Source organism: Symphalangus syndactylus, chromosome 9 (genome assembly GCF_028878055.3).
Source record: "Symphalangus syndactylus isolate Jambi chromosome 9, NHGRI_mSymSyn1-v2.1_pri, whole genome shotgun sequence".
Classification (NCBI taxonomy): Eukaryota; Metazoa; Chordata; class Mammalia; order Primates; family Hylobatidae; genus Symphalangus; species Symphalangus syndactylus.
Genome location: NC_072431.2, coordinates 59,326,712 through 59,354,318, shown reverse-complemented (window position 1 = coordinate 59,354,318; position 27,607 = coordinate 59,326,712). Strand labels below are relative to the sequence as shown.

Sequence of the window (27,607 nt, the reverse complement as noted above, 5' to 3'; positions counted from 1 at the left end):
GTCTCAGTGGTAGTGATCAAAGAAGTGAAGCTGGGAGGACTGTGTGAGGTGGTCTCGGTGGTGGTGATGGAAGAAGTGAAGATGGGAGTACTGTGTGAGGTGGTCGTTGTGGTGGCAATCACAGAAGTGAAGCTGGGAGGACTGTGTGAGGTGGACTTTGTGGTGGTGATGAAAGAAGTGAAGCTGGGATTACTGCGTGAGGGGGTTTCGGTGGTAGTGATTGAAGAAGTGAAGCTGGGAGGACTGTGTGAGGGGGTCTCAGTGGTAGTGATCGAAGAAATGAAACTGGGAGGACTGTGTGAGGTAGTCTCGGTGGTGGGGATCAAAAAAGTGAAGCCTGGAGGATTGTGTGAGGTCGTCTCGGTGGTGGTGATGGAAGAAGTGAAAATGGGAGTACTGTGTGAGGTGGTCTTTGTGGTGGCGATCACAGAAGTGAAGCTGGGAGGACTGTGTGAGGTGGACTCGGTGGTGGTGATGAAAGAAGTGAAGCTGGGATTACTGTGTGAGGGGGTTTCGGTGGTAGTCATTGAAGAAGTGATGCTGGGAGGACTGTGTGAGGTGGTCTCCATGGTGGTGATTGAAGAAGTGAAGCTGGGAGTACTGTGTGAGGTGGTCTCGGTGGTGGCGATCGAAGAAGTGAAGCCAGGAGTATTGTGTGATGTGGTCTCGCTGGTGACGATCGAAGAAGTGAAGCCGGCAGTACTGTGTGAGGTTGTCTCAGTGGTGGCGATTGAAGAACTAAAGCCGAGGGTATTATGTGAGCTGGTCCCAGTGGTGGCGATGAGAGAAGTCAAACTGGGAGTATTCTGTGAAGTGGTCTTGGTGCTGGCAATTGCAGAAGTGAACCTGGGAGTACTGCGTGAGGTGGTCTTGGTGGTGGCGATCACAGAGGTGAATCTGGGAGGACTGGTTGAGGTGGTCTTGGAGGTGTCAATTGAAGAAGAGAAGGCAGGAGGACTACGTGAAGGGGTCTCAGTGGTGGTGCTGGAGGAAGTGAAGCTGGGAGGACCGTGTGAGGTGGTCTCGGTGGTGGGGATCGAAAAAGTGAAGCCTGGAAGACTCTGTGAGGTGGTCTCGGTGGTGGTGATCGAAGTAGTGAAGCTGGGAGTACTGTGTGAGGTGGTCTCTGTTGTGGCGATCAAAGAAGTGAAGATGGGAGGACTGTATGACTGGGTCTCAGTGGTGGTGATGTCAGAAGTCAAGCTGGGATCACTGTGAGATGTGCTCTCGGTGGTGGTGGTGATGGTAGAAGTGAAGCTGGGAGTAGTGTGTGAGGGTGTCCCAGTGGTGGCGATCGAAGAAGTGTAGATGGGAGTACTGCGTGAAATGATCTCGGTGGTGGTGATCGAAGAAGTGATTCTGGAAGTACTTTGTGAGGTGGATTCAGTGGTGGTGATTGAAGAAGTGAAGCTGGGAGTACTGTGTGAGGTGGTCTCAGTGGTGGCGATCGAAGAAGTGGAGCCAGGAGTATTGTGTGACGTGGTCTCGCTGGTGGCGATCGAAGAAGTGAAGCCGGCAGTACTGTGTGAGGTTGTCTCAGTGGTGGCGATCGAAGAACTAAAGCCGAGGCTACTGGGTGAGCTGGTCCCAGTGGTGGCGATGAGAGAAGTCAAACTGGGAGTACTCTGTGAAGTGGTCTTGGTGCTGGCAATCGCAGAAGTGAACCTGGGAGTATTGTGTGACGTCATCCCTTTGGTAGTGATAGCAGAAGTGAAGCTCAGAGGATTGTGTGGGGTGGACTTTGTGGTGGTGATCAAAGAACTTAAGCTGGAAGAACTCTGTGAGGTTCTCTCCATGGTGGTGATCAAAGAACTGAAGCTGGAAGTACTGTGTGAGATGGTCTCGGTGCTGGTGATCGAAGAAGTGAAGCTGGGAGTACTGTGTGAGATGGTCTCAGTGGTGGCGATCGAAGAAGTGAAAATGGGAGTACTGTGTGAGGTGATCCCTGTGGTGGCGATCGCAGAAGTGAAGCCCAGAGGACTGTGTGAGGTGGACTCGGTGGTGGTGATCAAAGATGTGAAGCTGGGATTACTGTGTGAGGCGGTCTCAGTGGTAGTGATCAAAGAAGTGAAGCTGGGAGGACTGTGTGAGGTGGACTTTGTGGTGGTGATGAAAGAAGTGAAGCTGGGATTACTGCGTGAGGGGGTTTCGGTGGTAGTGATTGAAGAAGTGAAGCTGGGAGGACTGTGTGAGGTGGTCTCGGTGGTGGTGATCGAAAAAGTGAAGCCTGGAAGACTGTGTGAGGTGGTCTCGGTGGTGCTGATTGAAGAAGTGAAGATGGGAGGACTGTATGACCTGGTCACAGTGGTGGTGATGCCAGAAGTCAAGCTGGGATCACTGTGAGATGTGCTCTCGGTGGTGGTGATCGTAGAAGTGAAGCTGGGAGTAGTGTGTGAGGGTGTCCCAGTGGTGGCGATTGAAGAAGTGTAGCTGGTAGTACTGCATGAAATGATCTCGGTGGTGGTGATCGAAGAAGTGATGCTGGCAGTACTGTGTGAGGTGGTCTCAGTGGTGGTGATTGAAGAAGTGAAGCTGGGAGTACTATGTGAGGTGGTCTCGGTGGTGGCGATCAAAGAAGTAAAGCCAGGAGTATTGTGTGACATGGTCTTGCTGGTGGCGATCGAAGAAGTGAAGCCGGCAGTACTGTGTGAGGTTGTCTCAGTGGTGGCGATCGAAGAACTAAAGCCGGGGGTACTGTGTGAGCTGGTCCCAGTGGTGGCGATGAGAGAAGTCAAACTGGGACTACTCTGTGAAGTGGTCTTGGTGCTGGCAATCACAGAAGTGAACCTGGGAGTACTGTGTGAGGTGGTCTTGGTGGTGGCGATCGCAGAGGTGAATCTGGGAGAACTGGTTGAGGTGGTCTTGGAGGTGTCAATTGAAGAAGAGAAGGCAGGAGGACTATGTGAAGGGGTCTCAGTGGTGGTGCTTGAGGAAGTGAAGCTGGGAGGACTGTGTGAGGTGGTCTCAGTGCTGGTGATCGAAGAAGTGAAGCCGGGAGTACTGTGTGAGGTGGTCTCGGTGCAGGTGATTGAAGCAGTGAAGCTGGGAGTACTGTGTGAGGTGGTCTCAGTGGTGGTGATCAAAGAAGTGAACCTAGGAGGAAGGTGTGAGGTAGTCTCGCTGGTGGTGATCAAAGAAGCGAAGCTTGGAATACTGTGTGACATGCTCTTAGTGGTAGTGATCACAGAAGTCAACCTGGGAGTCCTGTGTGATATGGTCTCAGTGGTTGCGATTGAAAAAGAGAAGCTGGGAGTACTGTGTGATGGTGTCTCAGTGGTGGCAATCGAAGAAGTGTAGCTGGGAGTACTACGTGAGATGATCTCAGTGGTGGTGATTGAAGAAGTGAAGCTGGGAGTACTGTGTGAGGTGGTCTCGGTGGTGGCGATCAAAGAAGTGAAGCCAGGAGTATTGTGTGACGTGGTCTCAGTGGTGGCAATCGAAGATGTGAAGCCGGCAGTACTGTGTGAGATTGTCTCAGTGGTGGCGATTGAAGAACTTAAGCCGAGGGTACTGTGTGAGCTGGTTCCGGTGGTTGTGATGAGAGAAGTCAAACTGGGAGTACTGTGTGAGGTGGTCTTGATGCTGGCAATCAGAGAAGTGAACCTGGGAGTATTGTGTGAGGTGGTCCTGGTGGTGGTGATCGCAAAGGTGAATCTGGGAGGGCTTGTTGAGGTGGTCTTGGAGGTGGCAATCAAAGAAGAGAAGCCAGGAGTACTGTGTGAAGGGGTCTCAGTGGTTGTGCTTAAAGAAGTGAAGCTGGGAGGACTGTGTGAGGTGGTCTCGGTGGTGGTGATTGAAGAAATGAAGCCTGAAATACTGTGTGTCATGGTCTCAGTGGTGTTGATTGCAGAAGTCAAGCTGGGAGTCCTGTGTGATATGGTCTCACTGTTCGTGATTGAAGAAGGGAAGCTGGGAGTACTGTGTGAGTGTGTCTCGGTGGAGGTGATTGAAGAAGTGTAGCTGGGAGTACTGTGTGAGATGGTCTCAGTGGTGGCGATCGAAGAAGTGAAAATGGGAGTACTGTGTGAGGTGATCCCTGTGGTGGCGATCGCAGAAGTGAAGCCCAGAGGACTGTGTGAGGTGGACGCAGTGGTGCTGATCAAAGATGTGAAGCTGGGATTACCGTGTGAGGGGGTCTCAGTGGTAGTGATAGAAGAAGTGAAGCTGGGAGGACTGTGCGAGGTAGTCTCGGTGGTGGGGATCAAAAAAGTGAAGCCTGGAGGATTGTGTGAGGTGGCCTCGGTGGCGGTGATGGAAGAAGTGAAAATGGGAGTACTGTGTGAGGTGATCTTTGTGGTGGTGATCACAGTAATGAAGCTGGCAGGACTGTGTGAGGTGGACTTGGTAGTGCTGATGAAAGAAGTGAAGCTGGGATTACTGTGTGAGGGGGTTTCGGTGGTAGTGATTGAAGAAGTGAAGCTGGGAGGACTGTGTGAGGTGGTCTCTGTGGTGGTGATCGAAGAAGTGAAGATAGGAGGACTGTGTGACCTGGTCTCAGTGGTGGTGATGGCAAAAGTCAAGCTGGGATTACTGTGTGATGCGCTGTCGGTGGTGGTGATGGTAGAAGTGAAGCTGGGAGTAGTGTGTGAGGGTGTCTCAGTGGTGGCAATCGAAGAAGTGTAGCTGGGAGTACTGCGTGAAATGATCTCAGTGGTGGTGATCGAAGAAGTGATGCTGGCAGTACTGTGTGAGGTGGTCTCAGTGGTGGTGATTGAAGAAGTGAAGCTGGGAGTACTGTGTGAGGTGGTCTCGGTGGTAGTGATCAAAGAAGTGAAGCCAGTACTATTGTGTGATATGGTCTCAGTGGTGGCGATTGAAGAAGTGAAGCCGGCAGTACTGTGTGAGGTTGTCTCAGCGGTGGCGATTGAAGAACTTAAGCCGAGGGTACTGGGTGAGCTGGTCCCGGTGGTGGTGATCAGAGAAGTCAAACTGGGAGTACTCTGTGAAGTGGTCTTGGTGCTGGCAATCACAGAAGTGAACCTGGGAGTACTGTGTGAGGTGGTCTTGGTGGTGACGATCACAGAGGTGAATCTGGGAGGACTGTTTGAGGTAGTCTTGGAGGTGACAATCGAAGAAGAGAAGCCAGGAAGACTATGTGAAGGGATCTCAGTGGTGGTGCTTGAGGAATTGAAGCTGGGAGGACTGTGTGAGGTGGTCTTGGTGCTGGTGATCGAAGAAGTGAACCTGGGAGGAAGGTGTGAGGTGGTCTCGCTGGTGGTGATCGAAGAAGTGAAGCCTGGAATACTGTGTGACATGGTCTCAGTGGTGGTGATCGCAGAATTCAAGCTGGGAGTACTGTGTGATATGGTCTCAGTGTTGGTGATTGAAAAAGGTAAGCTGGGAGTACTGTGTGAGAGTGTCTCTGTGGTGGCAATCGAAGAAGTGTAGCTGGGAGTACTATGTGAGATGATCTCTGTGGTGGCGATCGAAGAAGTGAAGCTGGGCATACTGTGTGAGGTGGTCTTAGTGGTGGTGATTGAAGAAGTGAAACTGCTAGTACTATGGGATATGGACTCAGTGATGGGGATTAAAGAAGTGAAGCTGGGAGTACTGTGTGAGGTGGTCCCGGTTGCAGTGATTGAAGAAGTCAAGCTGGGAGTACTGTGGGATGTGGTCTCGATGCTGGTGATTGAAGAAGTGAAGCTGGAAGTGCTGTGGGATGCGGTCTCCGTGGTGGTGATTGAAGAAGTCAAGCTGGGAGTATTGTGGGATGTGGTCTCAGTAGTGGTGATCGAAGAAGGGAAAATGGGAGTACTGGGTGAGGTGATCCCTGTGGTGGTGATCACAGAAGTGAAGCTCGGAGGATTGTGTGGGGTGGACTTTGTGGTGGTGATCAAAGAACTTAAGCTGGAAGAACTCTGTGAGGTTGTCTCCGTGGTGGTGATCAAAGAACTGAAGCTGGGAGTACTGTGTGAGATGGTCTCGGTGCTGATGATCGATGAAGTGAAGCTGGGAGTACTGTGTGAGGTGCTCTCGGTGGTGGCAATTGAAGAAGTGAAAATGGGAGTACTGTGTGAGGTGTTCCCTGTGGTGGTGATCGCAGATGTGAAGCTCGGAGGATTGTGTGAGGTGGACTTGGTGGTGGTGATCAAAGAAGTTAAGCTGGGAGTACTGTGTGAGGGGCTTTCCGTGGTCATGATCGAAGAAGTGAATCTGGAAGGACTGTGTGAGATGGTCTTGTTGGTGGTGATTGAAGAAGTCAAGCTGGACGTACTGTGTGAGGTGGTCTCGGTGGTAGTGATTGAAGAAGTGAAGCTGGGAGGACTGTGTGAGGTGGTCTCAGTGGTGGGGATTGAAGAAGTGAACCCTGGAGGACTGTGTGAGGTAGTCTTCGTGTTGGTGATCGAAGAAGTGAAGCTGGGAGAACTGTGTGAGGTGGTCTCTGTGGTGGTGATGAAAGAAGTGAAGCCTGGAATACTGTGTGACGTGGTCTCAGTAGTGGTGATCGCAGAAGTCAAGCTGGGAGTACTATGTGATAGGGTCTCAGTGGTGGTGATTAAAGAAGTGAAGCTGGAAGTAATGTGTGAGGGTGTCTTGGTGGTGGTGATTGAAGAAGTCAAGCTGGACGTACTGTGTGAGGTGGTCTCGGTGGTGTTGATTGAAGTGAAGCCGGAAGGACTGTGTGAGGTGGGCTCAGTGGTGGGGATTGAAGAAGTGAACCCTGGAGGACTGTGTGAGGTAGTCTCCGTGTTGGTGATCGAAGAAGTGAAGCTGGGAGAACTGTGTGAGGTGGTCTCTGTGGTGATGATCGAAGAAGTGAAGCCTGGAATACGGTGTGACGTGGTCTCAGTAGTGGTGATCGCAGAAGTCAAGTTGGGAGTACTGTGTGATAGGGTCTCAGTGGTGGTGATTGAAGAAGTGAAGCTGGGAGTACTGTGTGAGGGTGTCTCAGTGGTGGTGATCAAAGAAGTGTAGCTGGGAGTACTGTGTGAGATGATCTCAGTGGTGGTGATCAAAGAAGTGAAGCTGGGTGTACTGTGTGAGGTGGTCTTGGTGGTCTTGGTTACCAAGTTTGTGGTAGGAACTGTGGCTGTTATTGTGGTTGGGAGAGAGGAAGAGGTGGGTCGGAGAAAAGTCACAGTAGACAGTTTACCTGTCACACTGGTGGAATAGGTGATTCTGTTCGTGGAATCTGTGAGAGCACTAGTAAGAGAAGTAGGGTAGGAGGTCTCAGATGTAGGTGTAGAACTGGTGTCGGAACTGGAGAATGTGATCACCAAGGTAGATAGAGGGGTGGTGTTTGTGGTACCACTGGCAATCACTTCTGTACTTGGGACAGTCGTAGAAGATGAAACGCTACTGGTGAATGATAGTAATGTATTAGTGGCTGTGGGCAGAGGGGCGGTATTTGTCATAAAAGTCACTGTATATGTGGAAGTGACTGAAGAAGTGATGGGGGGAGTAGAACTCACTGCTGTTTTGAAAGATCCTGTGGAAATGTCAGGGGTAGGAGTCAATGTGGTGGTCTCAGGGGATGTGGCTGTTGAACTGGTGAATGTAGTCTGATCTGTGCCGGTAGTTGCTACAGTGGATGAAGATGTTTCCATCGTTGTAAATGTTGTGAATGAGGTGATGGTTGTGGGTGATGGGGTGGATTCAGCTGTCGTGTGGAGTGTTCTGGTGATGGCTGGAGGTGAGGAGATACTCTCGATGTGAGTGGTCCCTACACTGCTGGCAGACATGGAAGAGGAAAATGAATACGTCACTGGAAAGCTCGTCAGGAGGGAAGTTGTCTGAGTGCCCTCAGTACTTGTGACAGTTGGTCTCTCACTTGGAGTGGTGGCAGAGGTCATGCTGACAAGTGATGAGGTTTCTGTATTCTGCATGCTGGAGGAAGATGGGATGTCACTTGTGGACATTGCTGATGTACTAGAAACAGCAAATATTGAGGAGAGGTCTGTTGTAGTCAAGGATTCAGTAGAGCCCACAGAAGAGTGGGAGATAGTTGTTGGTGTTGTCAAAGGGATGTCGGTACTCAGAGAAGATGGGGTCATGGTTGTGGAAGTCACTATGATATCTGAAGTACACGAAGCTGAGGAGATAGTAGTTGTGGTTGTACTGATTGTGGAGTAGATGGTTGAAGACATGAAACTGGGAATACTGTGGGAGGTGGTCTCAGGGGTGGTGGTTACCAAGGTTGTGGTAGGAGTTGTGGCTGTTTCTATGGTTAGGAGAGAGGAAGAGGTGGTTGGGAGAGCCGTCTCAGTGAACAAAGTACCTGTCATACTTGTGGAGTAGGTGATGTCGGTCGTGGAGTCTGTGACTGTGCTAGTGGGAGAAGTAAGGTAGGTGGTCTCAGATGTAGGTGTAGACCTGGTGATGGTAGTGGGGAGTGTGGTCACCAAGGTAGATAAAGGGGTGGTGTTGGTGGTATGACTGGTGATTATTTCTGTGCTCTGGACAGGTGTAGAATATAAAATGCTACTGGTGAGGGATGATAACGTATTACCGACTGTGGGCCAGGAAGTCGTAGTTGTCATAGAAGCCACTGTATTGGCGGGAGTGACTGAAGAAGTGATGGCAGAAGTAGAAGTTATGGCTGTTGTGAGAGATTCTGTAGAAATGTCAGTTGTAGGAATCAGGGTGGTGGTCTCAGGGAATGTGGCTGTAGAGCTGGGGAAGGTGGTCTGCCCTGTGCCTATAGTTGCTACAGATGTTGAAGGTGGTTCCATAGTTGTGGATGTGGTGAATGAGGTGGTGATAGTGGGTGACAGGTTGGATTCAGCTGTTGTGTGGAGTGTACTGGTGGTGGCTGCAGGTGAGGAGATGCTCTCTGTGTGAGTGGTCCCAGCACTGCTGGCAGAAATAGACGAGAACGAATGTGTCATTGGAAAGCTTGTCAGGAGGGACCTTGTTGGAGTGTTCTCAGTACTTGTGAAAGTTGGTCTCCCACTGGGAGGGGTGGCAGAGGTCATGCTGACAAAGGATGAGGTTTCTGTATCCTGGACAGTGGGAGATGAGGGAATGACAGTTGTTGGCCTTGCAGACATGCTGGAGACTGTGTACACTGAGGTGAGGTCTGTCATCATAGATAATGAACCAGTGATGCCCACGGATGAGGGAGTGATGGTTGTTGGTTGTGAGGTAGGGATATCTGTACTCAGACTAGATGGGATCATAGATGTAGAAGTCACCATGGTACCCAAGGTGGTGGAAACTGAGGTGATGGCAGTTGTGTATGTGCTGGCTGTGGAGTAGATGGTCGAAGAAGTGAAGCTGGTGATACTATGTGAGGTGGTCTTGGTGGTGGTGGTTATCAAGATTGTGGTAGGAGTTTTGGCTGTTTCTATGGTTGAGACCAAGGGAGAGGTGGGCGGAAGAGAGGTGGCAGTGGATGATGTCTCTGTCATAGTGGTGGGATAGGTGATTTTGGTCGTGGAGTTTGTACCAGGACCAGTCGGAGAATTAGGATAGGTGGTCCCAAATGTAGTCATGGATGAAGCATTTGGAGTGGGGAGTGGGGTCACCAAGGCAGATGGAGGCATTGTGTCTGTGGTGCCACTGGTGATTGCTTCTGTGCTTGAGACAGGTGTAGAAGACAGAGTCATACTGGTCATTGATATAAAATAATTGGTGGTTGTAGGAGGAGAGGTCATAGTTGTCATAGAAGTCGCTGCATTTGCGGGAGTGATTGCAGAAGTGATGGGGGTAGTAGAAGTCATTGCTGTCATGAGGGATTCTCTGGACATGTTCGTGGTAGGAGTCAGTGTGATGGTCTCAGGGAATGTGGCTGTAGAACTGGTGAAGGTGGTCTGACCTGTGCCTGTAATTGCTACACTGGATAAAGGTGGTTCCATGGTTGCAGATGTTAATGTTGTGGTTGAAGTGGGTCCCGGGGTGGATTCAGCTGTTGTGTGGAGTGTACTAGTGATGGCTGGAAGTGAGGAGATGCTCTCCATGTCAGTGGTCAAGTCACTGCTAGCAGATGTGGAAGAGGAAAATGAGTATGTCACTGGAAAGCTTGTCAGGGCTGAACTTCTCAAGGTCTTCGTTGTACTTGTGAGAGTCGTTCTCTCAGTGGGACTGATGGCAACGGTTGTACTCACAAGGGTTGAGGTGTCTGTATTCTGGATGCTAGGGGAAGATGGAATGTCACTTGCGGACACTGCTGAGGAACTGGAAACAGTGAATGTTGAGGTAAGGCTGGATGCTGTAGTCAGGAAAACAGTAGAGCCCACTGAAGGCTGGGTGATAGTTGTCAGTGTGGTGGTAGGAATGTCTGTAGTCAGAGAAGATGGGGTCATGGTTGTGGAAGTCACCATGGGACCTGAGGTAGTGGGAACTGAGGAGATAGCAGTTGTGGATGTGCTGATGGTGGAGTGGATGTTTGAAGTGAAGCTGGGAGTACTGTGAGAGGTGGTCTCATTGGTGGTTGTTACCAAGTTTCTGGTAGAAGTCGTGGATGTTCCTTTGGTTGTGAGAGAGGAAGTAGTGGCTGGGAGAGAAATCTCAGTGGACAATGTACCAGATATACTTGTGGAGTAGGTGGTTTTGGTGGTGGAGTCTGTGACAGTGCTAGTGGGAGAAGGAGAATAGGTTGTCTCAGATGTAGGTGTGGACGAGGTGATGGTAGTTGGGAGTGTCGTCACCAAGATAGATGGAGGTGTGGTGTTTGCGGTTTGACTGGTGATCACTTCTGCGCTAAGGACAGATGTGGAAGATAAAATGCTACTGGTGAGTAATGATAACGTATTACCAACTGTGGGCCAGGAAGTCGTAGTTGTCATAGAAGTCACTGTATTGGCGGGAGTGACTGAAGAAGTGATAGAGGGAGTAGAAGTCATGGTTGTTGTCAGAGATTCTGTAGAAATGTCAGTTGTAGGAGTCAGTGTGGTGGTCTCAAGGAATGTGGCTGTAGAGCTGGGGAAGGTGATCTGTCCTGTGCCTGTAGTTGCTACAGATGTTGAGGGTGGTTCCATAGTTGCAGATGTGGTGAATGAGGTGGTGATAGTGGGTGACAGGTTGGATTCAGCTGTTGTGTGCAGTGTACTGGTGGTGGCTGCAGGTGAGGAGATACTCTCTGTGTGAGTGGTGCCGGTGCTGCTGGTAGAAATAGAAGAGAATGAATGTGTCATTGGAAAGCTTGTCAGGAGAGACCATGTTGGAATGTTCCCAGTGTGTGTGAAATTTGGTCTCCCACTGGGAGTAGTGGCAGAGGTCATGCTGACAGAGGATGTGGTTTCTGTATTCTGGACAGTGGGAGATGAGGGAATGACAGTTGTTGGCCTTGCAGACATCCTGGAGACTGTGTACACTGAGGTAAGGTCCGTCATCATAGGTAATGAACCAGTGGTGCCCACGGATGAGGGAGTGATGGTTGTTGGTTGTGAGGTAGGGATATCTGTACTCAGACTAGATGGGATCCTGAATGTAGAAGTCACCATGGTACCCAAGGTAGTGGGAACTGAGGGGATGGCAGTGGTGTGTGTGCTGGCTGTGGAGTAGATGGTTGAAGAAGTGAAGCTGGTGGTACTATGTGAGGTGGTCTTGGTGGTGGTGGTTACCAAGATTGTGGTAGGAGTTTTGACTGTTTCTGTGGTTGAGACCAAGGGAGAGGTGAATGGAAGAGAGTTGGCAGCAGATGATGTCTCTGTCATAGTGGTGGAATAGGTGATTTCGGTCGTGGACTCTGTGACAGTGCTGGTGGAAGAAATAGGATAGGTTGTCTCAAATGTAGGTGTAGACGTGGTGATGGTAGTGAGGAATGTGGTCACCAAGGTGGATACAGGATTGATGTTTGTAATATGACTACTGGTCATCTCTGTGCTCAGGACAGGTATAGAAGATAAAATGTTAGTGGTAAGTGATGACAACGTATTAGTGGCTATAGGCCAGGAGGTCATAGGTGTCATAGAAGTCACTGTATTGGTGGGAGTGATTGAAGAAGTGATGGGGAGAGTAGAAGTCATGGCTGTTGTGAGAGTTTCTTTAGAAAAGTCAGTTGTAGGAGTCAGTGTGGTGGTCTCAGTGAATGTGGCTGTAGTGCTGGAGAAGGTGGTCTGACCTGTGCTTCTAGTTGCTACAGTGGATGAAGGTGGTTCCATAGTTGTGGAAGTTGTGAATGAGGTGGTGGTAGTGGGTGCCGTGGTGGATTCAGCTGTTGTGTGGAGTGTACTGGTGCTGGCTGGAAGTGAGGTGATAGTTTCTGTGTGAGTGGTCCCGTCACTGCTGGCAGACATGAAAGAGGAAAATGAATACATCCCTGGAAACGTCGTTAGGAGGGAACTTGTCGGACTGCTGTGTGTACTTGCAAAATTTGGTCTCACACTGGGAGTGGTGGCAGAGGTCATGCTGACAAGGGATGAGGTTTCTATATTCTGGATGCTGGGGGAAGATAGGATGTCACTTGTAGACATTGCTGAGGAACTGGAAAGAGTGAATGTTGATGTGAGGTCTGTTGCTGTAAGCAAGGATTCAGTAGAGCCCACAGAATGGTGAGTGATCGTTGTTGGTGTTGTCAAAGGGACGTCTGTACTCGGAGAAGATGGGGTCATGGTTATGGAAGTCACTATGGTACCTGAGGTAGGGGGACCTGAGGAGATGACAGTTGTGGATGTGCTGACTGTGGAGTGGATGGTTGAAGAAGAGAAGCTGGGAGTACTCTGGGATGTTATCTCAGTGGTTACCAAATTTGTGGTAGGAGTCGTGGCTGTTTCTGTGGTTGGGAGAGAGGAAGAGATGGGTGGGAGAGAAGTCTCCGTGGACAATGTACCTGTCATACTTGTGGAATACTTGATGTCGGTCGTGGAGCCTTTCACTGTGCTGGTAGAAGAAGTAGAGTAGGTGGTCTCAGGTGTAGGTGTAGACCTGGTGATGGTAGTAGGGAGTGTGGCAACCAAGGGAGATGAACGGGTAAGGTTTGTGGTGTGACTAGTGATCATGTCTGTGCTGGGGACAAGTGTGGAAGACAAAATGCTACTGGTGAGTGATGATAACGTACTATTGGATGTAGGCTGGGAGGCAGTGGTCTTCAAAGAAGTCAATGTAGTCTTGGAAGTGATTGCAGAAGTGAGTCGGGTAGTAGAAGTCATTGCAGTCATGAGAGATTCTGTGGACATGTCAGTTGTAGAAGTCAGTGTGGTGTTCTCCCGGAATGTGGCTGTGGAGCTAGTGATGGTGGTCTTCACTGTGCCTGTCATTGCTACAGTGGTTGAAAGTGGTTCCATAGTTGTGGATGTGATGAATGAGGTGGTGGTAGTGGGCGACGGGGTGGATTCAGCTGTTGTGTGGAGTGTACTGGTGGTGGCTGGAGGTGAGGAGATACTCTCTGTGTGAGTGGTCCCAGCACTGCTTTCAGACATGGAAGAAGAGAATAAATGTGTCGTTGGAAAGCTTGTCAGGAGCGACCTTGTGGGAGTGTTCATAGTACTTGTGAAAGTTGGTCTCCCACTGGGAGTGGTGGCAGAGATCATGCTGACAAAGTTTGAGGTTTCTATATTCTGGACAGTGGGAGATGTAGAAATGACTGTTGTGGGAATTGCAGACATACTGGAGACGGTATATCCTGAGGTAAGGTCTGTCATCATAGGTAATGAATCAGTGATGCTCCCAGATGAGGAATTGATGGTTTTTGGTTGTGAGGTAGGGATACTCGTACTCAGAATAGATGGGGTCATGGATGTAGGAGTCACCATACTACCCAAGGGAACTGAGGTCATAGCACTTGTGTATGTGCTGGCTGTGAAGTAGATGGTTGAAGAAGTGTAGCTGGTGGTAGTATGTGAGATGGCCTTGGTGGCAGTTGTTACCAAGTTTGTGGTAGGACTTTTGGCTATTTCTTTGGTTGAGCCCGAGGGAGAGTTGGGGGGAAGAGAGGTTGCAGTGGATGATGTCTCTGTCATATTGGTTGGATAGGAGATCTTGCTCATGGAGTTTGTAACAGGACCAGTCAGAGAATTAGCATAAGTAGTCTCAGATGTAGTCATAGACGAGGCATTTGGAGTAGGGAGTGTGGTCACCAAGGTAGACCGAGGGATTGTGTTTGTGGTGCCACTGGTGATTGCTTCTGTGCTTGGGACAGGTGTGGAAGACAGAATCTTACTGGTCAGTGATGTAAAAGAATTGGTGGTTGTAGGAGGAGAAGTCATAGTTGTCAGGGAAGTCACTGTATTTGTGGGAGTGATTGCAGAAGTGACGGGGGTAGTAGAAGTCATTGGTGTCATGAGAGATTCTCTGGACATATTCGTGGTAGGAGTCAGTGTGATGGTCTCAGGGAATGTGGCTGTAGAGCTGGTGAAGGTGGTCTGACCTGTGCCTGTAGTTGCTACACTGGATAAAGGTGGTTCCATAGTTTCAGATGTCGTCAATGATGTGGTGGAAGTGGGTGCCGGGGTGGATTCAGCTGTTGTGTGGAGTGTACTAGTGATGGCTGGAAGTGAGGAGATGCTGTCCATGTCAGTGGTCAAGTCACTGCTGGCAGACGTGGAAGAGGAAAATGAGTATGTCACCGGAAAGCTTGTCAGGGCTGAACTTCTCAAGGTCTTCTTTGTACTTGTGAGAGTCGTTCTCTCAGTGGGACTGATGGCAATGGTTGTACTCACAAGGGTTGAGGTTTCTGTATTCTGGATGTTGGGGGAAGATGGAATGACACTTGCGGACACTGCTGAGGAACTGGAAACAGTGAATGTTGAGGTAAGGCTGGATGCTGTAGTCAGGAAAACAGTAGAGCCCACTGAAGGCTGGGTGATAGTTGTCAGTGTGGTGGTAGGAATGTCTGTAGTCAGGGAAGATAGGGTCATGGTTGTGGAAGTCACCATGGGACCTGAGGTAGTGGGAACTGAGGAGATGGCAGTTGTGGATGTGCTGACGGTGGAGTGGATGTTTGAAGTGAAGCTGGGAGTACTGTGAGAGGTGGTCTCATTGGTGGTTGTTACCAAGTTTCTGGTAGAAGTCGTGGATGTTCCTTTGGTTGTGAGAGAGGAAGTAGTGGCTGGGAGAGAAATCTCAGTGGGCAATGTACCAGCTATACTTGTGGAGTAGGTGGTTTTGGTGGTGGAGTCTGTGACAGTGCTAGTGGGAGTAGTAGAATAGGTTGTTTCAGATGTAGGTGTAGACGTGGTAATGGTAGTTGGGAGTGTCGTCACCAAGGTAGATGGAGGTGTGGTGTTTGCGGTTTGACTGGTGATCACTTCTATGCTCGGGACAGGTGTGGAAGATAAAATGCTACTGGTGAGTGATGATAACGTATTAACGACTGTGGGCCAGGAATTCGTAGTTGTCATAGAATTCACTGTATTGGCGGGAGTGACTGAAGAAGTGATGGGGGGAGTAGGAGTCATAGCTGTTGTGAGAGATTCTGTGGAAATGTCAATTGTAGGAGTCACTGTGGTGGTCTCAGGGAATGTGGCTGTAAAGCTGGGGAAGGTGGTCTGCCCTGTGCCTGTAGTTGCTATAGATGTTGAAGGTGGTTCCATAGTTGTGGATGTGGTCAGTGAGGTGGTGATAGTGGGTGACAGTGTCGATTCAGCTGTTGTGTGGAGTGTACTGGTGGTGGCTGGAGGTGAGGAGATACTCTCTGTGTGAGTGGTCCCAGCACTGCTGGCAGAAATAGAAGAGAATGAATGTGTCATTGGAAAGCTTGTCAGGAGGGACATTGTTGGAGTGTTCTCAGTACTTGTGAAAGTTGGTCTCTCACTGGGAGTGGTGGCAGAGGTCATGCTGACAAAGGATAAGGTTTCTGTATTCTGGACAGTGGGAGATGAGGGAATGACAGTTGTTAGTCTTGCAGACATACTGGAGACTGTGTACACTGAGGTGAGGTCCGTCATCATAGGTAATGAACCAGTGATGCCCAAAGATGAGGGAGTGATGGTTGTTGGTTGTGAGGTAGGGATACCCGTACTCAGAGTAGATGGGATCATGGATGTAGAAGTCACCATGGTATCCAAGGTTGTGGGAACTGAGGTGATGGCAGTTGTGTATGTGCTGGCTGTGGAGTAAATGGTTGAAGAAGTGAAGCTGGTGGTACTATGTGAGGTGGTCTTGGTGGTGGTCGTTACCAAGATTGTGGTAGGAGTTTTGGCTGTTTCTGCAGTCAAGACCGAAGGAGAGATGAGTGGAAGAGAGGTGGCAGTGGGTGATGTCTCTGTCATAGTGATGGGATAGGTGATTTCAGCCGTGGAGTTTGTACCAGGACCAGTCGGAGAATTAGGATAACTGGTCACAAATGTAGTTGTAGACGAGGCATTTGGAGTGGGGAGTGTGGTCATCAAGGTAGATGCAGGGATTGTGTTTGTGATGCCACTGGTGATTGCTTCTGTGCTTGGGACAGGTGTAGAAGACAGAGTCATACTGGTCAGTGAGGTAAAAGAATGGGTGGTTGTGTGAGGAGAGGTCGTAGTTGTCATAGAAGTCACTGTATTTGTGGAAGTGACTGATAAAGTGTTGGGAGGAGAAGTCATGGCTGTTGTCAGAGATTCTGTAGAAATGTCAGTGGTAGGAGTCAGTGTGGTGGTCCCAGAGAATGTGGCTATAGGGCTGGTGAAGGTGGTCTGACCTGTGCTTCTAGTTGCTACAGTGGATAAAGGTGGTTCCATAGTTGTGGAAGCTGTGAATGAGGTGGTGATAGTGGGTGCTGGGGTGTATTCAGCTGTTGTGTGGAGTGTACTGGTGCTGGCTGGAGGTGAGGAGATACTCTCTGTGTGAGTGGTCCTGTCACTGCTGGCAGACATGGAAGGGGAAAATGAATATGTTTCTGGGAAGATCATCAGGAGGGAACTTGTAGGACTGCTGTGTGTACTTGCAAAAGTTGGTCTCATACTAGGAGTGGTGGCAGAGGTCATGCTGACAAGGGATGAGGTTTCTATATTCTGGATGCTGGGGGAAGATGGGATGTCACTTGTAGACATTGCTGAGGAACTGGAAACAGTGAATGTTGATGGGCGGTCTGTTGCTGTAAGCAAGGATTCAGTAGAGCCCACAGAATGGTGAGTGATAGTTTTTAGTGTTGTCAAAGGGATGTCTGTACTCAGAGAAGATGGGGTCATGGTTATGGAAGTCACTATGGTACCTGAGGTAGGGGAACCTGAGGAGATGACAGTTGTGGATGTGCTGACTGTGGAGTGGATGGTTGAAGTAGAGAAGCTGGGAGTACTCTGGGATGTTATCTCAGTGGTTACCAAATTTGTGGTAGGAGTCGTGGCTGTTTCTGTGGTTGGGAGAGAGGAAAAGGTGGGTGGGAGAGAGGTCTCCGTGGACAATGTACCTGTCATACTTGTGGAATACTTGATGTCGGTTGTGGAGCCTGTCACTGTGCTGGTAGAAGAAGTAGGGTAGGTGGTCTCTGATGTAGGTGTAGACCTGGTGATGGTAGTAGGGAGTGTGGCAACCAAGGGAGATGAACGGGTAAGGTTTGTGGTGTGACTAGTGATCATGTCTGTGCTGGGGACAGGTGTGGAAGACAAAATGCTACTGGTGAGTGATGATAACGTACTATTGGCTGTGGGCTGGGAGGCAGTAGTTTTCAAAGAAGTCAATGTAGTCTTGGAAGTGATTGCAGAAGTGAGTCGGGTAGTAGAAGTTATTGCAGTCATGAGAGATTCTGTGGACATGTCAGTTGTAGAAGTCAGTGTGGTGTTCTCCCGGAATGTGGCTGTGGAGCTAGTGATGGTGGTCTTCACTGTGCCTGTCATTGCTACAGTGGTTGAAAGTGGTTCCGTAGTTGTGGAAGTTGTGAATGAGGTGGTGGTAGTGGGCGACGGGGTGGATTCAGCTGTTGTGTGGAGTGTACTGGTGGTGGCTGGAGGTGAGGAGATACTCTCTGTGTGAGTGGTCCCAGCACTGCTTTCAGACATGGAAGAAGAGAATGAATGTGTCGTTGGAAAGCTTGTCAGGAGAGACCTTGATGGAGTGTTCTCCTTACTTGTGAAAGTTGGTCTCCCACTGGGAGTGGTGGCAGAGGTCATGCTGACAAAGATTGAGGTTTCTGTATTCTGGACAGTGGGAGATGTGGGAATGACGGTTGAGGGAATTGCAGACATACTGGAGAAGGTGTACCCTGAGGTAAGGTCTGTCATCATAGGTAATGAACCAGTGATGCCCCCAGATAAGGAAGTGGTGGTCTTTGGTTGTGAGGCAGGGATACTTGTATTCAGTGTAGGTGGGGTCATGGATATAGACATCACCGTGGTACCCAAGGTAGTGGGAAATGAGGTGATGGCAGTTGTGTATGTGTTGGCTGTGGAGTAGATGGTTGTAGAAATGGAGCTGGTGGTATGTGAGGTGGTCTCGGTGGCACTTGTTACCAAGTTTGTGGTAGGTCTTTTGGTTGTTTCTGTAGGTGAAATTGAAGGAGAGTTGGGGGGAAGAGAGATGGCATTAGATGATGTCTCTGTCATAGTGGTGGGATAAGTGATCTTGGTCGTGGAGTTTGTAACAGGACCAATCGGAGAATTAGGGTAGGTGGTCTCAGATGTAGGCTTAGATGAGGCATTTGGTCTGGGGAGTGTAGTTATCAAGCTAGATGGAGGGATTGTGTTTGTGGTGCCACTGGTGATTGCTTCTGTGTTTGGGACAGGTGTGGAAGACAGAATCTTACTGGTCAGGGATGTAAAAGAATTGGTTTTTGTGGGAGGAGAGGTCATAGTTGTCATAGAAGTCACTGTATTTGTGGGAGTGATTGCGGAAGTGATGGGGGTAGTAGAAGTCATTGGTGTCATGAGAGACTCTCTGGACGTGTTCGTGGTAGGAGTCAGTGTGATGGTCTCAGGGAATGTGGCTGTAGAGCTGATCAAGGTGGTCTGACCTGTGCCTGTAGTTGCTACACTGGATAAAGGTGGTTCCATGGTTGCAGATGTCCTGAATGGTGTGGTGGAAGTGGGTCCCGGGGTGGATTCAGCTGTTGTGTGGAGTGTACTGGTGATGGTTGGAAGTGAGGATATGCTCTCCATGTCAGTGGTCAAGTCACTGCTGACAGACGTGGAAGAGGAAAATGGGTATGTCACTGGAAAGCTTGTCAGGGCTGAACTTCTCAAGGTCTTCGTTGAACTTATGAGTGTCGTTCTCCCAGTGGGACTGATAGCAGCGGTTGTAGTCACAGGGGTTGAGGTTTCTGTATTCTGGATGTTGGGGGAAGATGGAATGACACTTGCAGACATTGCTGAGGAACTGGAAACAGTGAATGTTGAGGTAAGGCTGGATGCTGTAGTCAGGAAAACAGTAGACCCCATTGAAGGCTGGGTGATAGTTGTCAGTGTGGTGGTAGGGATGTCTGCAGTCAGAGAAGATGGGGTCATGGTTGTGGAAGTCACCATGGGACTTGAGGTAGTGGGAACTGAGGAGATGGCAGTTGTGGATGTGCTGATCGTGGAGTGGATGGTTGAAGTGAAGCTGGAAGTACTGTGAGAGGTGGTCTCATTAGTGGTTGTTACCAAGTTTCTGGTAGAAGTCGTGGATGTTCCTTTGGTTATGAGAGAGGAAGTAGTGGCTGGGAGAGAAATCTCAGTAGACAATGTACCAGATATACTTGTGGAGTAGGTGGTTTCAGTGGTGGAGTCTGTGACAGTGCTAGTGGGAGAAGTAGAATAGGTTGTCTCAGATGTAGGTGTGGACGTGGTGATGGTAGTTGGGAGTGTTGTCACCAAGGTAGATGGAGGTGTGGTGTTTGCGGTTTGACTGGTGATCACTTCTATGCTCGGGACAGGTGTGGAAGATAAAATGCTACTGGTGAGTGATGAGAACGTATTCGTTGTTGTGGGCCAGGAGGCGGCAGTTGTCATAGAAGTCACTGTATTTCTGAGAGTGATTGAAGAGGTGATGGGGGTAGTAGAAATCATTGGTGTCATAAAAGATTCTGTGGACATGTCAATTGTAGGAGTCAGTGTGGTGGTCTCAAGGAATGTGGCTGTAGAGCTGGTGAAGGTGGTCTGACCTGTGCCTGTAGTTGCTACAGTGGTAGAAGGTGGTTCCATGTTTGCAGATGTTGTGAATGAGTTGGTAGTAGTGGGTGCCAGGGTGGATTCAGCTGTTGTGTGGAGTGTACTGGTGATGGCTGGAGCTGAGGATATGCTCTCTGTGTCAGTGGTCCAGTCACTGCTGGCAGATGTGGAAGGGGAAAATGAGTATGTCACTGGACAGGTGGTCAGGACATAACTTGTCGGGGTATTCTCTATACTTCTGCCAGTCATTCTCTCAGTGGGACTGGTGGTAGTGGTTGTACTCACAAGTGTTGAGATTTCTTTATTCTGGATGCTGGGGGCAGATAGAGTGACACTTGTGGACATTGCTGAGGAACTGGAAACAGTGAATGTTGAGGTGAGGTCTGTAGCTGTAGTCAGGAAACCAGTACAGCCCACAGAAGGCTGGGTGATATTTTTCAGTGTGGTGGTAGACATGTCTGTACTCAGAGAAGATGGGGTCCTGGTTGTGGATGTCACCATGGTACCTGAGGAAGGGGGAAGTGAGGAGATGGTAGTTGTGGATATGTTGACGGTGGAATAGATGGTTGAAGAAGTGAAGCTGGGAGTACTGTGGGAGGTGGTCTCAGTGGTGATGTTTCCCAAGTTTGTGGTAGGAGTCGTGGCTGTTTCTGTGGTTGGGAGAGAGGAAGAGGTGAGTGGGAGAGTAGTGGCGGTGGACCATGTACCTGTCATACTTGTGGAATAGGTGATTTTGGTCATGGAGTCTGTGACAGTGCCAGTAGGAGAAATAGGGTAGGTGGTCTCAGATGTAGGTATACACCTGGTGATGGTAGCGGGGAGTGTGGTCACCAAGGTAGATGGTGGGGTGGTGGTTGTGGTATGACTGGTGATCACTTCTGTGTTCGGGACAGGTGTGGAAGATAAAATGCTACTGGTGAGTGATGATAATGTATTAGTGGTTGTGGGCCAGGAGGCAGCAGTTGTCATAGAAGTCACTGTAGTCTTGGGAGTGATTGCACAAATGATGTGGGTAGTAGAAGTCATTGCTGTTGTGAGAGATTCTGTGGAGATGTCATTTGTACAAGTCAGTGTGGTGGTCTCAGAGGATGTGGCTGTAGAGCTGGCGAAGGGGGCCTGAAAACATATGAGGTTCTCTCCTTGAGGTTTTTGGTCACCAACTTTGAGGAGTAGAAGTTCTCGTTTTAAATCTGGTGTTGCGACTACGTTTGTGGAAGTCACCATGGTATCTGAGGTAGGGGGAGCTGAGGAGATGGCAGTTGTGGATGTGCTGACAGTGGAGTAGACGGCTGAAGAAGAGAAGTTCTGACTACTGTGGGTGGTGGTTACCAATTTTGTGGTAGGAGTCGTAGGTGTTTCTGTGGTTCGCTGAGAGGAAGAGGAGGGTGGGAGAGTAGTGGCGGGGGACAATGTACCTGTCAAAACTGTGGGGTAGGTGATTTTGGTAGTGGAGTCTGTGACTGTGCTGGTGGGAGAAGTAGGGTAGGTGGTCTCAGATGTAGGTGTAGACCTGGTGATGGTAGTGGGGAGTGTGGTCACCAAGGTAGATAGAGGGTTGGTGTCTGTGGTATGACTGGTGATCATTTCTGTGCTTGAGACAGGGATAGAAGATAAAATGTTACTCATGAGTGATGACAACGTATTAGAGGCTGTGGGCCGGGAGGTTGTCATTGTCATAGAAGTCACTGTATTTGTGGAAGTGATGGTGGAAGTGATGGGGAAAGTTGAAGTCACTGCTGTTTTGAGACTAGTAAATACTGGGGTTGGGGACATGGTCGTATGGATGCTTCCAGTGGGCAGGGGAGTCCTTTCTGTGGTTCTAGTTGTAGAGGAGATTGTAGTGTGGAAGGTTGTGTCTGTGGCTGACACAGAGGAGGAGGGTGTCACTGTCACTATGGGAGTTTCCCTTGCAGTGGTGGTAGAGGGAGAAGATGTCATGGCTGATGTTCCTTTCTCAGTAGAGGTCATAGGGTAAGTCCTGGTGACGGTGGTCACTGGTTTCTGTGTCACAGGAGTGGGGGTGTAAGAGCTGGTGAAGGCCACCTGCGTTGTGGTCACACAGATGGAGGTGGGGTGGGAGATGGTGATTATAAAGCTCGTTGGATACACGCACTCAGTGGTGGCCGAATAGACCAACACAGTGGGTGGAGTGGTTTCAACCTTGAAGGCAAACTTGGACGTTGGGGTGGTTGAGGTGTTGGAACTGACTGGAGAGGTGAGCAATGTTTCAGAGATGAGTGTGTCATGGGGGGAGGTAGTGAGCGTCACAGGTGCATTTTCCCTGTGGCCAGGAGCAGGAGAGGTGAGATGGAGGACACCTTGTGGCCACTCAGCCAGGTCTCTGGAGTGTGGAGAATTGCTGAGGGCATCGCGGGTTGCTTCTGCCCTGGGGAAAGTCACATGAGAGGTGGATGTGGCCGTGGATAAAGTTCCTGCATTGGCGGCAGAGCAGAGGAATCCACTGGTAAATCCGTGGGTCATTTTGTCACAAGACTCAATTAAGCTACTCACTCACCCATTTTCCAGGCAGTATCACAGGGCAGGGCATGCTGCAGCTCACTCCTGCATCAGAGGCAGCTTGGAGCTGGGCGCTTCAGGGTACTGGAACCCACTGCCTGTCTGCTCCCAGGGGAGCAGTGGGGCATGGGACCCCTCATCCCTCACCAGGCCTTGGCCTTGTCATGGCAGGTCCTCCTGTCATTGGATAGCGGAGCTCAGCAGCCCCTTCCCCTCCCTTTCCTCCTCTGGACACACCCAGGCCCCTCCTCCCTCTGTCCCCTCCTCTCCTCCCCCTGCTGCTGCCTGGAGTCCTCCCCTCCCCCATTAACCTTCTGCTCCCACCTCCGCTTCTGCCTGAATTCTGCTGCTGTCTGGGCTGACTCCCGCTTTCAAAGAGAAAAAGAGAGAACCCAGCCATGTCCTGGCAGGGGGCGCATCACAAAAGCCAGGAGACAGAGAAAGCTGCACAAAGAGGGCCAGGCGCAGTGGCTCTCGCCTGTAATCCCAGCATTTTGGGAGCCCAAAGCAGGTGATCACTTGAGGTCAGAAGTTCGAGACCAGTCTGGCCAACATGGTGAAACCCCTGCTCTACTAAAAAAAAGTACAAAAAATTAACCAGGCATGGTGGCGTGCGCCTGTAGCTGAGGCAGGAGAATCGCTTGAACCCAGGAGGCCGAGGCTACAGGGAGCCAAGGTTGCACCACTGCACTCCACCCTGGGCGACAGAGCAAGACTCCATCTCAAAAAACAAACAAACAAAAAACTGCACAGGGAACACCAAGGAGAAACAGAGGCTAAGCTCACACGCTAATGACTTCAAGGCGCATGGAGTGAGGACCATGTGGAGAGGCGGACAGACAGGATGGAGAAGGAAACTTCCAGAAGGAGCTACCTCAGCAGTCAGGCATGATGAGTTCTGGAGACCTTAAGGCTTAGCAGTGAGTGTTCATCACACAAATAGACATATTTTTCTATAACTATTCCATTTTGGCCACGGGATTCATTAGTTTACAAGCATGAACCCCCGCATGTGGATTTCAACCCATTTTACAGATGGTGAGACTTAGGATCAGAGATCCCGCTGTCGGGGGGGTCACAGGCAAGGAAGACAGGCAGCCACAGCAGATGGGAAGTGGAAAATACCGGACCTGCTGCCCCTCACCTCAGGCACAGCCCATCTTGTGGCTGAGAGCTGGGGTGTCACGTCTCAGCCTAGCTCGCGGGTGTCAGGGAAGTGAGGTCAGGGATTATGAGAATCCGCACTTGACTCCAGGATGTGCCCCTGGAGGTGACTGAGAAGGGGACTCATGGGCCTCTGGGATCGGGGATCAGAAGCAGACACTGGAGAACAGGGACAAGGGAAGTATAGAGGAATTGCGGGGTGTTCCTGCAGGGTGGAAGAGAGAAGCCTGGAACCCATGCCGGATAGTCTTAGATGCACCCCTGGAAGCGAAGTGAACTTCAGGAGCTCCCTGCCCTGGCCCTGTTACCAACAGCTGTGCCCAAACACAGGGGCCCTGGCCGGAGTGAGAGAGTGATGGCAGAGCTGGGGAGGAGCCGCTGGGGGGCAAAAGGCAGAGAGGCTGAAACCAGATGACGGAAACCAGGGGCAGAGGTCAGAGGGCTGTCAGGGAGGGAGATGCCAGTTTGGAGGGGGCACTGGGGCTGAGAGCATGAGGCAGGTGACAAGAAGGAGCCAAGGCAGGAAGGGCACTGCTCTGGGAAGACGTAACTCCCACCTTCCACCCTCCAGCTGCAGATACAGGTTGGGGCGCAGCCCCTGCAACCTGCTCAGTGCTTGGTGGAGAGTGGCAGCGGGGACCCAGCTCCCTTGCTGCTTCCCAACCTCGGTTTTCCCTGCACCAAACCCCTCCTCATCCCCCTGAGGCCATGCCTCGGTTCTCCCTGCACCCAGAGCTGGGAGCAGCCCCTCCTCATCCCCTGGCCCCAGGCCTCAGAGCCACCTTCCCCTCCCCTCCCCTGGAACATCACATCAGGAGCTTCTCTCCAGCCCCCTCCCGCCTCTCCCTCTTACCTGTGGCCCCTGGGGAGGCCTTGAGCATCCAGAGGATGCTGAGGAGCCCCAACAGCTGCATGGGCCCAGCGGGCAGGGGACTGGGGCAGAGCGGGCTCCAGGGCCAGGACAGCAGCAGGGACCTGGAAAAACATTCAGTAAAAGTGCTGGTTATCTGTTCTACTGAGCACAGCCTCACCTTTGCACCGCCCCACCTCACCCCTTTTCCTCCCTTCTCCCTGCATCTGGACAGACGTCAGCACTGTGGGAAGCAGGGACACGAGGGAAAAGGACAAATCCAGGAGGTGTCAGGCAGGGAGAGCCACTGGTGGCCCAGCCCTACAGCCTGCCTGGCCCACGTGGAGCTGCCTGGAAGCTGCCCTTCCTCCCACACCCCCGTGGAGGGTACCCTTGACCAAGGCCTTGGACTCTGGAGTCTGGGCCGACTCCTGCAGCCTCTCCTTAGTTTAAATTCCTCCTGCTGGGTGCAACCTCACTCTCCTTCAAGCTTGCTCTTTCCCTCAGTCTGCCCCCGCTCCATCCTGCCCCTAACAGGACCCCACAGGCCAGACAAAACCATGGGAGTAATTAACACAGAATTCCATCTGAAGTGATTTTATTATCTGAAGAGTTGGGGCTAGGTCCCAGAAACGGAAACACAGACAACCAAAGGAAACACTCAAAAATACTAGTCTGGGCCAGGAATGGAGTCTCACGCCTGTAATCTCAGCACTTTGGGAGGCCAAGGCAGGTGGATCACTTGAGGTCAGGAGTTCGAGACCAGCCTGGGCAACATGGCAAAACCCCATCTCTACTAGAAATATAAAAATTAGCCTGGCATGGTGGTGGGTGCCTGTCATCCCAGCTACTTGGGAGGCTGAGGCAGGACAATTGCTTGAACCCAGGAGGTGGCAGTTGCAGTGAGCCAAGATCACACCACTGCATTTCAGCCTGAGCAACAGAGCAAGACTCCATCTCAAAAAAAAAAAAAAAAAAAACCTAATTTGGACCTAGCACATTGTTGGACCTTCCTAGTGGCAACTATTAGGAAGGTTGAGTCTATCCAGTTTGGGCAAAGGTGTGAAGAATAAATGTTCTTACCCAGCTGGTGGGTGTATAGGTGGGTTGGGTTGCTTTAAAAGGATAATTTGAGGCTGGGCGCAGTGGCTCATGCCTGTGACCACTTTGGGAGGCCAAGGCGGGCAGACCACTTGAGGTCAGGAGTTTGAGAACAGCCTGGCCAAAAGGGTGAAACCACGTCTCTACTAAAAATACAAAAATTAGCCAGGCTTGGTGGCACACGTCTGTAATCCCAGCTACTCGGGAGGCTAAAGCAGGAGAATTGATTTTTGAGACAGTCTCACTCTGTTGTCCAGGCTGGAGTGCAGTGACGTGATCTCGGCTCACTGCAACCTCTGTCCTGGTTCAAATGATTCTCCTGCCTCAGCCTCCCGAGTAGCTGGGATTACAGGTGTGTGCCGCCATGCTCGGCAATTTTTTTTTTTTTTTTTTTTTTTTTTTTTTAGTAGCGACCAGGTTTTGCCATGTTGGCTAGGCTGGTCTCGAAATCCTGGCCTCAATGATCCACCCGCCTCAGCCTCCCAAAGTGCTGGGATGACAGGTGTGAGCCACCACACCTGGCCCAGCATCTGCAGCTTGATTTCCTTCATACTCTCTGCTGGGTACCCTATTCTGGGTACTCCAGTGCACACTGAGAACTGGTGAGGTTTTGGAGAAGCAGACAGTAGAGTGAGGGAAGACTACCCTGAGAAGGCAGAAAAATCATTTCCACTGCTCTGCAGGGGAGCTAAGGTGCAGGAATGCCCTGAAAGATGAGGGGGCATGTGCTGGATTGAGCGTGATGTTTGCTAGGGAGAGAGTGGTGATGCTGGTGCATTTGTAGGTGACAAGAGCAGTAAGACCAAGCTGAGATGTTTGTTTATTTATTTATTTGAGACAAAGCCTTGCACTGTCACCCAGGTTGGAGTGCCGTGGTGTGATCACAGCTCACCGCAGCCTCCACCTCCCAGGTTGCAGCAATTCTCCTGCCTCAGCCTCCCAGATAGCTGGAATTACAGGTACACACCACCATGCCCAGCTAATTTTTGTGTTTTTAGTAGAGACGGAGTTTCACCATGTTGGCCAGGCTGGTCTCAAACTCCTGACCTCAGGTGATCCACCTCTCTTGGCCTTCCAAAGTGCTGGGACTACAGGCATGAGCCAATGCATCCAGCCCCATAAGCTGAGGTGTTTAGACATCAGAGGAACCTCTGTGGGCTGAGTAGGCCTGGAAATGCCTCTGTAGGGCTGGCCAGCATCAGAGAGGCCATTGAGAGGCGCCCAAAGCCATCCTGGGAGGAGGACATGAAGGCCTAGCTGGGAACCCAACTCCCCTGGAAATGGGGGCTCCACTTGATGGTTGGCTGAGGGGCACTGAGATGGATGGTCCAGGAGGCTGTGTTGACTGGGAGGAGAGGAGCCTCTTTTTGCTGGATGATGAGGGTTTCCAGTTGAGCGTGTGGAGTTTGGGGTGACGGTGAGGCTTCCAGGTGGAGCTGTCCTGGAGGCCTCGGGTCTCAGGGGAGGACTTCTGGGATGGGTCCACTGCCATTGCCCCAGCCCCTGCTATGGGCCACGGTGTGAAAATGTGGGTGCTCACCATGCACTAAATCAGCCAGCACCTTGGTCTTGAACTTTGCAGCCTTCAGAGCTGTGAGAAATAAATCTCTATTTTTTTTTAGGTGGAAGTCTTGCTTTGTTGCCCAGGCTCGCCTCGAACTCCTGGGCTTAAGCTATCCTCCCACTTCAACCACCCAAAGTGCTGGGATTACAGGTATGACCCACCGTGGCTGGCCAATTTCTATTATTTAATCCATTCAGTCTATGGTATCTGCTATGGGAGCCCAAGCTGACTAAGACAGGCTGCCTTCAAGATTTTCTCTTCATCAGCTGGGTGCAGTGGTTCATGCCTGTAATCCCAGTGCTTTGGGAGGCCCCAGCCTGGGCAACGTAGTGAGACCCCATCTCTAAAAAAAAAAAAAAAAATTAGGATGGGTGTGATGGCTCATGCCTGTAATCCTGGCACTTCGGGAGGCCAAGGCAGCAGGATCCCTTGAGCCCAGGAGTTCGAGACAAGCTCGGGCAACACAGGGAGACCTGGTCTCTTAAAAAAAAAATTAGCTGGTCAGAGTGGTGCATGCTTATAGTCTTAGCTACTTGG

At 50.6% G+C, this 27,607-nt stretch overlaps 1 protein-coding gene across 1 annotated transcript; it reads right to left on the bottom strand.

Annotated features, from left to right (window-relative positions):
- Nucleotides 1-1,569: 1,569 nt before the first annotated feature.
- Nucleotides 1,570-24,469, bottom strand: LOC129490670 (mucin-3B-like). Its single transcript, XM_063609951.1, has 9 exons — nucleotides 24,409-24,469; nucleotides 21,290-22,306; nucleotides 19,769-20,581; nucleotides 5,339-18,640; nucleotides 5,107-5,236; nucleotides 4,352-4,803; nucleotides 2,903-3,382; nucleotides 1,741-2,698; nucleotides 1,570-1,690 (listed from the first exon to the last, which is right to left on the bottom strand). Exons 1-9 carry the CDS (start codon nucleotides 24,467-24,469, stop codon nucleotides 1,570-1,572), a joined length of 17,334 nt encoding a protein of 5,777 aa, XP_063466021.1.
- Between the last annotated feature and the right edge of the window lie 3,138 nt (nucleotides 24,470-27,607).